This window comes from Phasianus colchicus, chromosome 7 (assembly GCF_987193195.1).
Source record: "Phasianus colchicus chromosome 7, bPhaCol1.hap1.1, whole genome shotgun sequence".
Classification (NCBI taxonomy): Eukaryota; Metazoa; Chordata; class Aves; order Galliformes; family Phasianidae; genus Phasianus; species Phasianus colchicus.
This window is the reverse complement of record NC_143442.1, coordinates 10,604,254-10,620,992: the sequence shown is the minus strand read 5'-3', so window position 1 is coordinate 10,620,992 and position 16,739 is coordinate 10,604,254. Positions and strand designations below refer to the sequence as shown.

The following is a 16,739-nucleotide window of genomic DNA, read 5'->3' as shown; positions in this document are numbered from 1 at the left end:
TGGGATGAAAGAGCTCAGCTGCACCTGCAGGTGCTCTCACCCGTACCTGGAGGTACCAAAGGAAAAGTTGCCTTTGTAGGGACTTATCTGTGTTGGCAGTAACTAAGCTGACATTCACAGCTGTATTTTAAACACTGAGAGAAATGGATTGCAGGTTCTCATTATGGTCCCATCATCTCTTCGAAAGAAAGAAGATTCTGGTTGTTGCAGAACAGAGAACAGAAACTTAGCTATTGTGAAAACCAGTGTGTGGTGGTTAGAAAAAAAGGATCCATTCAATGAACAACTAGAAACTCACCATGCATCAATCAAATATTTTACCTGCTTCCATCCTTCCTGGATGAGCCATACCATCACAACATATTTGATATCATTCATTTTTTTCTGGTCTATTCATCACTGACCTCAATTCAGGAACTTTTTTCGCAGAAGACAGGCCAGCAGCATGCACTAACAGATCCCAGTGGATTGCTCAAAAGCAGGCTCAACTTCAGCTTCTCCCACACGACTAATATATGAAAAACTTCCTGTAACGTGGGAGCTCTGCCTTGTCAAACTGGAATTTGAGATGGACTAAGATGGATATGGTTTTAAGAGAATGTAAAACACCAGCAGCTTTCTACATTACGTGCGATCTGTCAACTAATCAAAAGGTCCAATCTTGTTACCAGTGAATTACATGCCTATGCCAAGCACAGCAGAAAACTTTTCAATATTAACAGAAATGCATAAAGAATCAGTTAGCTCTCTTGCTGTTATATTAGCAATTAGTTAGAATTGAAACACTTTAACACAAAAATTGTTGCTATCCCCTCACGTGCTGCTCTTCCTCTGGAACTCAAACAGCGACATACACGCACAGGCTGTTTTTCCCAAGGCAAAGCCAAGCATCAGGCGTGTTAAACTTGATTGCATTGGGCCATATGCATACATTTAATTTTGTTCCGCTTTTACCATTGATATTTTTAGCCAAAGTCATCACTCATATTTTCCATTTGTTGCTTTTTCTCCAGCAAAGCCTTGCCACTACTCCTCCAAATTCTGCCTCTGCTCCAAATCATTGAGTCATAATCCACTGACCTACTTGCTTACATTCTCCCAGATGTATCAACATATCATCATGTGTAACACTATGAGACTTTCAGTACTACTCCCATCCTACAGCTGCATGTAAAAGCTGTATAAACATTTCCTACACGCATAAACAGATCAGATGTTTCAATTTTCAATAAACAATCATGAAAAATTCAAAACTTCACTTTGAAAAGATCTCTCCATGCCCAATTAAAAGGAATTCCCTGTTGTTTTCAGCAAGGTAATGTGAAAAGGAAGCTTCAAAAAGCATCTGATGCACATATAACTGATAGCAGAAAAAAAAGGCTACCTAGTGAACAGTTCCCACAGGGTGACAGGCAATGACAAGATTTCCTTAATCTTATCATGCAAACATCAGTGCTTGCATAGAGCTCCAAATTTCTGTTTTCTGTTTTGGAGGTGTTGTGAGGGAAGAGTCAGCAGGTTTCCCAAAAGTTTTATGGGTTTATCACCAATTACACAGCACCACAGTCCCCATGAAGTCAGCAGGGCAAAGATTTCTCCCCAGCTCAACAGTTTCCCTACTGTCTTTTGCCAAGTGGTATTTCAACTCTTCCACTTCCCACCCATGACACTTTCCTCTTTAAAAAGGTAAAAGGAAAGAAAGGAAAAGTTGGGTGACCTTCTCAGAGAGCTTCAAACCACCCCATCTAGCTCTTAGCCCCAAGTTTCCATCTTCAAGCTTGTTTACAATTGTTGGACACTAGGGTGTGTCCAATCCTCCCCTTTTCCTGTGCACAGAATGAGCACAGGCACTAAGGAACAAAGGGTCACAACTCCAGTCACTGCTAACCCTCATCATCCACTGCAGACATAGACAAAGGTCAAAAATAAAAGAACCAAACAGAAACTCCAAAGTCAAGCCATTTCTCTTGGCAACACCCAAATCAAGCCCATGTGCATCCTTGCATCTGCAGAAATCAGGGACAGAATTCCCACTGAACTCAGCTGCACAATTAGCCCTAAAAGAACTAAAGTAGTGTTTCCAATTTTCCTGAAACAGCATCCAGCATACATCCTGTAGCAAAAGTTGGAGGGCCATTACTCCCCCTCAGCCCTCAGGAAAATGGAGGCTTAAGGGAATTATGCAATGGTGTAATGAATGCAAGATCCAACATTTAGTTTCTTCTGTGCTCTTTGAAAGTCGTTTGTTTCTTGCAGTGAAATCAGAATGAGCAAAATGCCTTTTCGATACAGATCAGCCGTTTTATGGAGCTAGCCATGCCTTCTTGTTAAAGGACATTACTTTTTGTGCTCTAGGAACATTAGCCAAATGAATTAGGTTTGCAGAAATACATTAAGAAACATTTCCCACAGCTTGTACACCTCTGGAAGCACCAAAGTAGAGAGCTCAGAATTATAATTAACCAGTAAATTTGGAAATAATTAGCATAATAATCGCGTTTCAATAAAATAAACCATATAACTAAAATAATCTCTCTCAGCAAAATTCAACACCAAGAAAACAAATGATGTCTGGCCCACCCACATGCTCCCCTTCCTCTGATCAACCCGATGCCACAACTCTGCTGTGTCTCTCAAGCTATGCCAGAAGGACCTTATGAGACCTGTGTATTTACTGCAAACTACGAGTGACTTATAAGACTGTAATAATCCTTCTGTTGGATCTTTCTTACCAATCTACGTAATGCATTACATTAAACAAACTACCCTACCTGATGTTTTTACACTGAAGCCAAAGGTAGCACCAGCCAGGGTTTATGCGTTGAGTTTTTCCAACAGATTCAACATGGTTGTTTGCAGGATTACAAGGGGAATGTAGATGTACAGATGAAGAATCTATTTTCTCTGTAAGAAGGTATTTCCTTTCAAAAAGAGATATAAAGAAATCCCACTGCAACACTAAACTTATGATTGCACGTTCGTCTGGGATGGAAGCTTACTGCATTTTTAGACTGGAAATTCTTTGTTCACTGTTATTGGTAAATAAATTAAGCAGCCCCCAAATGACGCCAGCATCTGTAGATGTGCTCAGATTAACAATGGAACTAACGTTCAATTATAAGAAAATGAATAGCTACAGTTTTCTATAGCTGTTTGAAAATAGCTATTTTATCCTCATACTTGAGAGGGAGTGAGGTTGTATTACTGCCGTTTAAAGCTTATAAAAACCTTCGGAGTTGGCAACATAAAGGACCATTGTCAGAAAGACACTTTGGCACATCTCTGACTTTAAGCATGGGTACGATGACAAAACGAACTGCATGTTGTAATAATAAGGCAAAAATGTGTCCCTGCTTAGAACGAGATCCATGTTTTTTTTTTCTTAACAAGGAACTGCAGTCAATGGAAGTCTTCCCATTGGCAAGTGCAGGTGTCTAGCACTGAGCATGTTATTTACCTCTGGCTTGACAGCAGTTTGGTGGTGGCAACACCCATGACGTGGTGCCCAGATACAAAAGGAAAATTCTGGGCTGCCCTACACTGCTTCCCAATATAGTTGGTGCACAAGATACAGCAGACATGACCTCAGCTGTGTGGGACGGTGCAATCTGTCTCCACGCTGCCCTGTTATGCCTTGGTGCATTCAGCCTCTCCACTTACTGTGTCCCTCACACACAGAACAGCATCACCACAGAAGTTTAGCAACTGCCCTTGGACGTGCTATCAACTCACCAGATGTACAATCACTGCTTTCTAAAACAGCAAGTAAGTTAAACACTTGCAGAGCATCACCTACAGGTGCTTGGCCATACTGGGTTCGGTTTCATGCAGCTTTCCCTGTATTGCTGCAGTTACAGCCCTGAGCTTTCGGATGATCTCAGAGCCACTTATGGTGGTGAATTACAAACATAAGTCATGCAGAGCAGTGCCAGCCTGCAGCACTACATTTAGTTGAGAATTGCAAAGGTGTAACTGCAGTGGTGCAAAGAAAAAAAAAAAAAAAGATGTAGTAAAAATAGAAATAAAAGTTAAAACTAAGCATAATTTGCCATCTGCTAGCTCTATTCAATCTCTCATAGCCGTACTGCTTTCCAAGTATCTCCCACCCTCTAAACTGCTCCTTTTTGATTATTTTCCTCAAGATTGCTTTGTTTTCTCCCCATGCTGCATCTTACCTTGTTATTTCCTCTCTACGCTTACCCTTCTCCAGGTCATTTTCCATTATTTCTATACCAATGGATATTTTTTTGAAACACCTCCCAGTTTCGTCTCTTCTGCTAGTTTAATTAACACACTGATTGCACCCTCTCCAAGCTCATTAATGAAGATATTAAATAAATCCAAACCTTGTATTTCTGCTTGCAGTGCCCCGAACAACTCCTCCCCATAGCCCCCTATGTTCCCATTAACAATTGCCCGATGTTTACAGTCCATTAGCCAAGTCTCAATCTCTGCAGCAGCGTTCCTGTCCAAACCAATTTGTACTTACATGTCACAGGATTATTTCAGACACCTATAGCACACTCTTTTCTTTAAGTTTATGGACCAGTGAAGCTGCAGTTTTTAACCAACTGAGAATCTGCCCGTATGCAGCTCAGTCTGGTGCTTTTCTTTCATCTGCTAATGCTGAAACTGTGCAAAAAGTGATCGTGTTTGATTTCTTCCTTCTCAGGATCATGGTCCCAACTCAGCTGTCAGTTCCACCTAAGCACCTTTCATTTCATCAGAGTATGTGATATGTTGCCTTTCCAACATTAGTGCAGGTTTCAGATATTAACACTGACACAGATTTGTTTCAATGAGTTTCCACCACCGTAACTAAAAGCACAGACGAGTCAATCCCATTTGTTTCTCCTGGTTTCATTCTCTGCTGTGGCCTCGACTCTGCCAAATTTTAAAGACCAACTGGGGTTTAACACTCCCTTGATATGCTTTGCTGAATGGGGAATGTTGAGGAATATGTTATTGACTGTGAACGTATGCTTAACAGATATTTTGTCTCATCCCCAAATCCAAATGGTATTTCTCACACAGAGTTATTAAAGCTACTTGTGTGACTTCAGTGCATGGCACTTGAGGAGCTTAAAAATGACTCAATTAGCTGGGAGGAAATTGGCCTGCATTCTTACAAACGCTTTTGTGTTACCTTTGCATTTCATGGTACTGGGAGTTTGCCCAAGGTCTGTGATATTTATAAAGGTAATTGGAGTTGTTCATTAGCTGGTTCTCACAGGCTCTGGGATACAGTCCATCTAGATTCATTCCTCCACTGATTTTCAGTTTTTTCCTTTATTCACATGCTTAGTGCCAAATCTCAGGACAGCGTTAGAGCTGACTTAATGAGGAATCCTCCTGTCTACAGGAGAGTGCAGGCAGAGCTGTGCCTGCTTTCCCTATGCCAAACCTGTTGTGCACATAAAAACGATGCACTGGAGGAAGATGTAAATGGCTGAAACGTTTCTGCAAGCTTCAGTTCTGAACACTGACACAACTATCTATCTTGTATGTATGCAGCTCCATTTCTTTAGAATTCTACCTAAATATCTATCATTTGCTAGTCGAGATATTCCAGATGAATAGTGAGGCAGGTCCTCTCCAAGTATAACACTACGTTTATGTTTTCTGGTATTTACTGTTTGTCCAATATTCTCCTCTGCCTTTACTTTTAGCTCCCTGCTTCCATGGCTCCCTTTAAACTCTTCTGCAAACACATAATTATTTCTTCCTCCGTATGTTGGAGGCACTGAGGATTTCCCACTGTGAGTGTTGTGCATACCAGTGTCAGCCAGAGCTCTGTGGAGATGAGAGGGAAGAAGCACTTCAAGAACCCGGAACAAGGGAGAACCATTAATTTTTAGCAAATGGGACTAGGGTGTATTTGAAATATTCCCGTTCTGGCCAGTAGAGGGAAGTCATGTAAGTACACAGCTTTCCATGCAGTGTGGTTTTGTTATCCCCATTCCTAGAGTTCTTCGTTTAATTCTCCTTCCAGCACAGGTGAGTGGGTAGGGGAGATACATGTAAACCCCTGAGAAATTAGAAAAGGTAAAATTGCAAGACAAAAGTGATATCAATTATTAGATCCCCTAGTTTAGCTGGAAAAGTCAGATGAACTTTTGAACACAGCTGTCCAGGTCTGAAATAGCAGGTCATATGCTCAAAAACCTGAGATTTTTTCCACTGATTCCTTGATCTGAATAAAAAAATAATCAAAATCAAGCAAAACTTGTCTACCTACAAACCTGTTTTGTTCATGCCCACACATCATCACAACTCCTGCAACACAGCCCTAAAGAAAGTTGGTGCGAGCATCCATGATGACTAGCATAGACTATGAGAACAGCACAGACCATAATCCTGACCTGAGTGCAAAGCGGATCCACCTGGTCATACAAGGAGGAGGAGAGAAGGCTAAGCCCAAACCAGAAAACCTAACAGGATAAATATGAAGCATCTATCCCTAGCATGATTTAAAACTTCTCAATATTGCCGAAAGAGGAAAACAAAAAGTCATCCACAAAGCTGGACTCTCACAAAACGGTAGGCAAAGGTTAGCAAAGTGGATTCTCACCTCCCAGAAAGCAATAATAGTCCTGTGAATTAATAAAGAGCTTTCATGAAGAATGGATGAAGGGGGAACTAATTTCCTTTGGGGGACCATTGGCAGTAGTTGCTTTGCATCCCGGAGGGCACAGGAGCAAGGAAACTGCTCAAATTGGCAGTTCCCCCTGTTCTTAAATAATATATCTACATGAGGGTGATATCTGTGACATGCACACAGCAGCCTGCTGAGCTGGTCCTGCCCTGGGGTGAGGACATCTCCAAGAGATGCACAGTGCTCCACAGGCACAGCTGTCTCTGGACACCCACACCTCTAGGCACGCTTGACTGCTCAATTTGACTCGACCCAATGATATAAAGGAGAGAAAAGACACTAATAGAGTTTGACTGAGATGCACCACTTAATCCTTTTTTCCCCATCAGTAAGCTCTCCTGCTCTCTCTTCCTAGCATGCATTATGCAAATCGAGAGTCCCCTGAAGTGATATTTGCGACTGCAGGATCATACAAGAAAGGACACAATGCTCCTTTGCCAACACAGCCCCCTGCCCCTACTATTCTTTTTCAAATAATACCATACTCACAGTAAGTACTAAAAATGTGTACTCTACCATTCAAGCACTTAATGTTCTTAAATGCTACTTTGTTCAGAGGAAATAGTCTTTGTAAGACATGAAATTTATTGGGAACAAAATCTATGTTTCTATATATATACTGTATTTGTATATATGTGTGTATTTATTTTATTCTAGCTGATTACATCAGCTAAATCTCTCTCTAAAATGCCGTGCAGCTCAAGCAAATACTTAAGGAAGGTTGCTGGTAACTTACTGGCTATGTTGGGATTCATAACTGCTGGCTTACGTCTCAACTTTATAGGCACTTCCTGGGACCTGCATGATGCACAGTGAAAGGGCCACTGGGAAGAGACAAAGCTCTTATCACAGTGCTATCAGTCTAAGTGCTACGATCACTATAAATAAATGGGTTAGCCAATTTTAGTTGAAGTAGTAACACACTAAATGAAGCAATAGGACACAAAGGCCCTATGTTTTCCATGGCAGAAAGAAACAAACATCCTCAGAGACCAAGGTTGACTGAGACAAACATTCCTCTGGCATTGATGGCAGTTAAAGCTCATTTAAACTAGAACCATTGACTGTCTCCCTGCTATAAAATAGGTGTGATTTTCAGTGGCAGTAAAAATGACCATCGCCAAGAGAGAGACATTTAAAATCCATACGGACATCCACTTTCCTATATCCTGAGCTTTACTTCATTTTGCAATGCTGGAAGCCATGCCAAACGCTCAGTCTGTTGTTTTATTCAGAAGGATTCTTCTTCTGAACACAGAATTGGTTTCTGTTTCGTAACCCTCCACACTCGTATTTTATTGCCATGAATTATTTGTGATTACTAAGTGTGGATCACAGTGTCTAGAGACTTTTGATATCTGATCTGCATTCTCATTTGATTCTCAACAGCATTGTTCTCAATTTATTAAAAAATATTCATTCTATTTTCTATTTTATTTGGAGTTCCAGGAAATCAAGTGAATATTCTACCATTTCCTGATAGGTGAATTTATATTTGCTATATAATTTGGGGCAACTACAGGACTCACAGTCCTACCCAATCTAATGTGCATTTTTCTGGTGTCTTCCTGGAAAATTAAGGCACAAGCTGAAACATAAAATATTTAGTTTCCATTTTTCACTGCCATTTCCTGCAATCTCTCTCACTTTTTACTTCACATTCCCCCACATATATTTACTCTTCAACACAAACCACTATTTTGCTTGAGCACAACTTCAGTATTTGACCCCGAGTGTCTGCGAGAGCAGCAGTGATGCCTGGAACAGATGCAGTGCTTGAGTGCTTCCCTAGCTTAGTTGAGGCAACAGTACAGAAAGAGTTTGACTGCATGACTAATGACTAGGCTTAAGGAAGGAAGGACAAAGGGAAGTCTGTCCAGTACAATCAAGAAGAAAATCTGCAGAATCATCATCACAACCATCCTGCAAACTTTTATTTCTCACTAATCACATCTGGCTTGATCCAAAGGCCATTGCGTTTTGGATTTGGACCAACATGCAGATGCCTTTGCCTGTCCATATCCCATGTAGAGTAAAAAATTGGCTCTCTTTTTTGGCAGAGGATTTAGCAATAAGATGATGTTCAGTCCAATCCTTTTCTTCATGTGCGGCAGCTCGCAGTTCCTAATTCTCCAGGGCTCAACACTGACCCTACATCCTCCTGCTTCGACTGCAGGATCATTTGGCTTTCCATTGGCATGATGCTAAATAAGCAACCTGCATGAGTAAGACACCAACTAGCTGAAGCAAGACGTCAAAAGAGAGGATCTTCCCTTTGCTTTGATAGCTATATTCTAAATAATCATTGTGGCAGTACTGGGTAGATCATAGATGGCTCTGTAGCCCATTGTGCCAAAATGTGAAGAGTAGATAATTTTTATTTCATTATGCTCTTGTTCTGCACAGACTTCAATATTGTCAGAGTGCTGTATGAACTTTAACCAATTAATGAAACATGAACTGCTTATTAGGTGACCCAAAAGTTCTCTCTCCTACAATCTGTGAATAACAAATGAAAATCAACGCGCTGCTGGTAAATGCATATGCATGAAATCTTTTAAGACATGATGGCTAAAATAGCTAATAATAAACCTTGCAGCATTCCTGACAAAGTAAAACAGGAAGGGAAAACCAGCCAGCAAAAATAACATGTTCTTCTGCAAAACACTGCCTAGGCAAGTTAGCGTCAGCGAAATGATCAATAGGTCACCATTATGTATGATATTTACATCTGATCTGCATTACTGCATTGCTAGGCTGAAATGCCCAACAAGGCTCAGATCAGCTAGCACTTTCTTCATTAAAATCTGCCTTCATATAAAATTCACCTTGATTTATGAGTCTGCCTTCAGAGCTGTACATTTGAATGCAACGTTGCCAAACTTTCTACTGTGTTCACCTGCTGGTTGGAGAGCAGAGATATTTCAAGATGAAAATAAACTAAAGATGGCTGCAGAAGGCTTAGTATTATCAAAGAATGCGAATAATAGGCTTTTGCATATGCTCAGCCTTCTGCTACCATCACATCACTGTGTATCATCATTTTTTGTTACTGAAAAACAGCCTGCATGCTATGTTTTTCCTTGATCACGGGTATATTAACTTCTCCATGCACACACACACACATGCAAAAGCCTACAATTCTTTTGCTTTCACCAACTAAAAATGTTTGGGGATTTTTATTTATTTTTTTATTTGCATCTGCTGTGTATACTTATTTGGTTTTAGAATCTGGAATTTCAGGTGTTTTCACTTTCTTTCATAAGAACACACTTGAGATTCAGATGGGCTCATATACAAGCTCAATCCAACTCCCATTTTCCAGGAGGTAAATTTTAGCTCCTTCATCACTTGAATGTTAATTGTGAAGCATCACAATAAAACCACACATTTCTTGAAGGCATGAAAAATTCCCTCCTGACCCTAAGAAAACTCTGCCAGTTATTCCTAAATATAAAGCTGGCTAATAAGAAGCTCTGTAATTACACAGCACAGAGCACACAGCACCTTCCGCTTACTCCACTAACACTGTGTTCTTCTAGGCAACGCTGAGGAGTGGTGAATTTGTATTATTAAATAAGAAATTTTCAGGCAAGACTTTAAGGAAGGAGGACCAATAGAGAAGATAAACACAAGGAAATATTTTACATGAACAGAGAAAAGGGGCTCCACTTGATAAATAAATCTTACCTCTTCCAAAAATCTATTTGCCTTGTTCACCATTCTGAATATAACTTAGCAAGTAGCCTTTGCACCTGAACATATAGTTTTTGCCTGTAAAATGACTGCAGGTTCATGCACCTGAACTGTTTCACCTCCCAGTGTTCTGTAAATAAGCCTCATTTGGTGTGTCATTATGCCCAAATCTTTTCTCCTCGAGCCTAACTCATGCAGTCCCAGCTACCTAATGCCTTCCTCTAAATAAACTAGATTTTCAAAACTAGATCCAGCGCCTATGCATTTTGTGTCCATCAAAAGAAGTCTCTAGCAGCTGCTCACTGTTGCTACACACTAGATCGAGTATTCAGAGATGGATCTATCAAGGAGGTCAACTCCCTCCTGATACTTCATTAACTAATCTGCTGCTATTTTAAACTTTGCTCAGCTTTGTTATTACTCCTACTCCACTGTACCACTTTGCACAGACACATTGCTTTTCAGAATCCATTTACCCAATCAATCAAGATCGTTCTGGGAACAACCTCATTCTCTTCTAAATTTTAACTATTCTTTCCACTTCAGCATGATCTGATGGAATAAGATAGTATAAATTATGAAGAAAATGTTAATATAAAGCCAATCCTGCAATGACATACTTTTCCCACAAAAAAAAAAAAAAAAAAAAAACCAGAACAAAACAAACAAAAAAATAAACAAACCACCTGTCTTTTGCCTTCATTGTTTGCTATGTAAGAAATAAGGTGATACCCTTTCTCACCTTCATTCCCAGAAGACCTTCTCACTTGCATCTTCCTATTAACTTTGTCACAACTCCTCACATAACTGAAAGTTTTACTGTCATAGTTTGAAGCTTCTAGGATCAGGTCCCAGCTCTTTACTTGTCTTAATAATTTATTAGCTAACCCAGGTATACAGAGCGTGTAGAATAATACATCCTGTGAAACTTTGTTAAAAGCCTCTGAAAATCCCAATATGTCTGCTGCTTCCCTCCCATCCAGATCAATATTTATTTAATTTAAAAAAGGAATCCAATTTGCCTGACATGATTTACTTTCCACAAATCTATGCTGACTCGCATTACGATGCTGCATCCTTATTAAACTGTATGCAACTATAACCTTATAATACTAGACAATGTATTGTCAAGACTGTATTTATAGGCAGCAGGATCCTCTGAGGGGTTACAATGCCCACCACGAGGAATGCAGTGCATCCTTATTGCCCAGCTGATCTGTTATTTTCCAGCTCACACTGTTTTCACTTAAAATGCCAGAACAACACTGACTCTTTTCAAATGACTTGATACAAGCTCTTAATTCTGATGCGTATTCACGTATTCCCATTGCAAATCATGGTCATATATCAGGAGTCCTCTTGTGCCCAGAGTTGTAAAGTCCCTATGTTGAAACAACCCCAACACCCAGGGTGTTCAGCCTGTGGCAATGGTCCCACAGCCGATCACAGTGTTGGGTCTCAGTCAGAAGCCAGGCCAGATCAACAGAAACAGACAATCACAGTGTCAACAGCACATAGCTTCACGAAGGAATAAGCAGCTGCAGGATTTATCACTGCTTTGTATTCACATCCCAAACAATGCTCTGCGCTGTTCAATTCACCTTAGGCAGGCTGTTCCTCCCACACTGACACAAAAAGCATTGCACCCATCCCACTGCTCAGCTCTCTGATCTCACATTTCACTTGGAGACCAATACTCGTACAGAGTGGTGTGCTAGTGTTTCAGCATCTCATCTCCTGCATCTTTAGTCCTGTCTTCTCAGATAACAGGTGATGTTTACCTTAGCAAGCAGATGTGCCAACAGAATACATCTCTTCAATATTCTCCCGAGGCTTCAGCACCCAAGTCTACAGCTATCATTAAATTTCTGCATGACTGCCTGGGGATAAATGCTGTCCAGTCCTGATAGAGGGGGCAGAGCTCTCTTTGCTTTCTCATTTTCTCCACTTTTGCAGTTCACAAAGCATTTCCAGAATCTCATCCTACCAATAAGCATTTTCCCAGCTATTTGTCAATGAAGTTTCAGTTTTTATTCTTCCTCCCCTCCGTTTCCTCTTTACCACGCACTAACAAAGCAGTGAACTGAGCTCTTACTGATTTCTTAGAGGACAATTTGTATATGTACAATAGTCAGAATGGCCTGGAGTATGTTGGTATGTACTTGCCAGACTGGCATTCATCAGGACTGTGAAACAGAACAAAATCCCATTGCAGTTAATGAGACTTTTTAACCCCTTTGTGACAGTATGGCTAAATGCCCCTTCAGCCCCACATACAATGCCAACAGCCGGGCGCAGAAAACACAACCCTACCCAATTCAAACCACGACGTAAATACAGAATTATTCAGGCAGTATCAAGCTGTTTGTGGCATTTCCCATCAAGTACCCTACCTTGAACTCCATGGGGGTGTACTTCTCATTCTTGGGGGTTGTGTTGCCCTTGTAATGAAGATGGTTGGGAGTGGTTGGGTGGATAACGGTCGACTCCTGGGACTGCCTCTGACAGCGCTGGCAGTACACGTAAATCACAAACGTTAAGAGGCTAGAGCCAAAGAAGCAGGAGACCCCAGTGGCAATCAGATGGATGAGACTAAAACCTGCAAGGGAAATGACAGGAGACGCTATTATTAAAGAACAGCCTTTTTCCCTCTCCCGACAAGACCACAGGTGCAAATCACAGCCGTGACATCTCAGGATCAACTTTAATAAGCTGTTGAAGCCCAAGTCTTCCGTTCCAACATAAACTGACATAATCTCCCCGAAAATCAGTCTCCCCACTGCAGCTCTGCCTTGTGCAGTGTAACAATTTCATGCATTGATTTCTCAAAGCTCCCTCCCTGTCTCTCCTCTCTCCCCTCTATTGATATTGAATCTAAACATTATGTTAAGCTGACAGCTAAAGAAATGAGCCATACAAACAATGCACATTAATGGATTCCAAAGCGTGTGTGTGTCATGGAAATAAGGGGATAAAAATCCTCAGTGTTTCTCTGAAGGGGAAGGAAAGGAGGGGAAAGCCCTCTCTGTCGGCCGCCCAAAATGCCTATGAGACTGTGTGGGGTGAGTGAGACACACAGTCCTCCCCCATGTAATCCACGCATACTCAGTGTTCTTGCTTATTCACAGGGGAGTGCTGCTTGGCCACCTCTGCACTACCTCTGAGGAGTATTTGTACAGCTAATGGTGAAACAGCAGTCATCGAGGGAATGAGAATCATAGGGAGGAATAAGGAAAGGGGGTAACTGCTTGAAAAAAACTTGCTTTGTTGGCTTCCTCCACAAAGATAGGAAGGCAGTTGCAGGCAGGTATCGGTGCAGTAGCAATAGTGTGAATATCTCCAAAGGAAAAGCTCCTGGTCCATAAAAGCTTCCTGCAGAGATCTCTCCACATGGGATTACAGCAGTACCCTCCAAGCTCTAGGAAGGAGCTGTAGCTTCCAGGAGTGCCCCGTGCACTGGGAATACCTGACTCCCAGATCTGGCTGGTGGGAGAAGAATGTCAAAGAGTACTCCTTGAACCGCCCTCCCTTTGGAGAGTCTCAAACCCCACCGTAAAAGGAACTGCCAAAAGATCCCCAACAACACCAGAACAATCATTAGAGATCATTACAGCCACCAAGTTAACGAAGCAACCAGAGACATTCTTGTGTAGCAATAATTTACAACCCTTCTGTCTTTCGCTGTGTTGCACTGGGGAATCTACAGAATAAGAATCAGCAAAGATAGCTCCAAATATTACTGTCTTCTAATGCTTTTTCTTTGTAATCTTTCAAGCAAGAATGACAGCAGGCCAGTGCCTGCGAGGGATGCCCGACTGCTTGCCCACCCAGGACAGCCATCCCGGAGGATGGCCACACTGGCTCAGTGGGGACTGTAGTGGTAAAATTCTCATACTACTAAAAAAGCCAATTCATTTGAGCAGACTGCTGTGTTGACTTAACTGTGTGCAGAGAAATGGAAGGGACTACTCTGAAAGTGGCTTTAAATGAGGTTCATTCTTAATCTGATCACGGTGTGCCTTTTTTGGTGCCATCTTACATTTTAACTGATATGCTTTTCAAATACAGAATTCTGCCCATTAGTCTGCTGCACTCCTCTAATCTTTAGTTAAAGAATATCCTCCTGAGTTTAAAAGGAACCAAACCAATAGAGTCCTACAGCAAAGTAAAGCACTTCAATCATAATTATAGTAAGGAACATACAGAATTTATTAGACTGACAAGCTACATTTATTTTTCAAACCACACTATAAAATTCTATTGCAAGATTACCAGTTTCTATTGTGTTCTCATGATGGTCCAAAAAATGGCAGAAAGAGAGCAATTTCCTACTGAATATTGTTAAGATATTTACAAAAAGACATTTCCTTTCTAAAAAATCTCTGCCTACTATACCTCACTGATGAGAGCTAAAACACCAGATATGTAACTTTGTTTAGTGAAGCTACATGATACCACTTCATTCTCCTTTCATCCAGCTTTGCTTATATTGTACTGAATGTCTCAGAATATTTCCCAATTCACTTCAGTAGGAAATTCTTCTTAAAACACAGAATCATAGAATATCCATAAAGTGCTCCTACATTTCACTCCTTTCAAAGAACCATCTGATTTATCAGGTGAGTTTTAGCAGTACGTGAGACAAAAATTATTTTGTCTGCAGTATGCAAATCCCTATGGGAGAGCTTTCTGGTTCCTCACTTGGAAAATACAGATTTTTGAGATGCATCAATGCATTTTCTGTTGATTGGCTTTCTTGCCAAATACCATAGAATGCTAAGTAATAAATGATATTAGCGATGGTAAAATGTAACAGCAGCAAGTATAATGCTATTAGAAAAAGAAGGAAATGTGAATAGAGAGTATAAGGGCAGAATGCAACCCATAGAATGGAGTCCTGGAACTGAAGCAGATATATTGCACTCTCTGGAAGGGAAGGACTAATGCAGAAAACCAACTGTTATATTGTAGGTGTTGAAATCGTATTTACATTGATTGGAAATCAATTGATTGTCCAACAGTCATAAACACAGTGGCCGCATTTCCATTCCACAGGTGGCACGCTTTTTTTTTTTTTTTTTTTTTTTGCCATCATCTCCACAGAGAGAAAACATTTTAGCAGCCCACGGATCATTTAGATTTCAGCAAAGCAGGGGTGTGGTGCTAGCAGGAATTGACAAGGTCATTAGTGTGAAACCAGCATTTAAAAACATCAAAAGCACCTGCTATTTTCTTTAGTCTGAATTTTTATCACAGTGGCTCATAGGGCAGTGGAAGAGTGACACTAATGACTGGATCTTTCCAAGTTACGTGCAGAAAGGAGACAACTTCTTTGAGGTGAGGACTTCAGTGAAAAGAAGAACTTGGAGGACAACTACTAACTCAAATCTACTCCTATAAACTAAGAGACTTTGTTCAGTGAAGTCTTCACAGGTTACTTAAAAACGCCTGCCTCCAAACAGCTGGAGGCTTACAGTGGTGAAATGAGGAGTATGCCTTCCTTTCTCTTGAACCTTTTATCCCGTAGGTAGAGCCAGACAAGTAATGTGCTCCCTGGTAATAAATGACCCTTGGTGGCCAGGCCAAACCCCCAGATAGACAAAAATCTTGGAACTGACAAGTGGCCTGTGTGATACATTCCTCCAGTCTGACTCAGACAGCAAGACTCCAGTGGAATTAAGGCTATCACTAGGATGTGAGCTGTATAGATTAATGGTTTGCTTGATACTGCACAGGGAGAATAGAAGCCAGGTTAAGACAAAAATAAGATGTATGGTTAGTGGTATCTTACCTCCACAGTTTGTGCTCTCATCAATGCTGGATGCTGGCAGGATCACTAAACAAAGAGAAGAAGATTGGAGAAAGTTGTCATTTTGCCACCACTTTACTTCTTTAAGTAATTAAACCCCCCTGTGATCCAGACACAAGAAGCTGCTCATGTGTTCTGCAGCAAGCTGAGAGTCTCTCTAAATTGAATGAAAAGCTCAGACTGTGAACCACATGCAACAAAACCTCTCCAAAGACCTGGCAATTACGATACAGTTACCTGATCGCTATTTAGCTTCTTCAGTTTAAGGAAAAGAAGACAGCTAAGAAAATCATGGAAAAAGAGACTACAACCATCTGGGGATCTCAGATTTTTAAGCCAGGTCATTATAGTCCAGAAAAGAACATTTGGAAGATGTTATTCAGGCTAGACCAATATGAAATATTTTCCTGAGAGATTCAATTTCCACAAAAAACAGAATGGAAAATGATGACTGCCATCTGTCCATCAATGATGCTGCTCTTAGACCTTTGATTATTCTCCCCACATCACATAGTGGTTGTCTCCATCTGTCCCTGTTTGCTTCTTCATGCTTTTAGGATGCTTCCTTTCATAACTGAA

At 40.8% G+C, this 16,739-nt stretch overlaps 1 protein-coding gene across 10 annotated transcripts in view; it reads right to left on the bottom strand.

Moving 5' to 3' along the window:
* The window catches only part of SEMA5B (semaphorin 5B), a 248,524-nt gene that overhangs the window by 4,633 nt on the left and 227,152 nt on the right, over window positions 1-16,739 (bottom strand). For all 10 annotated transcript variants that reach the window (XM_031590638.2, XM_090143666.1, XM_090143668.1 and 7 more), the window contains 2 exons: window positions 16,143-16,187; window positions 12,745-12,950 (listed from right to left, as the gene is read on the bottom strand). In XM_031590638.2, coding sequence (XP_031446498.1) covers window positions 12,745-12,950; window positions 16,143-16,187 — 251 coding nt within the window. The remainder of the gene's footprint in view (window positions 1-12,744; window positions 12,951-16,142; window positions 16,188-16,739) is intronic.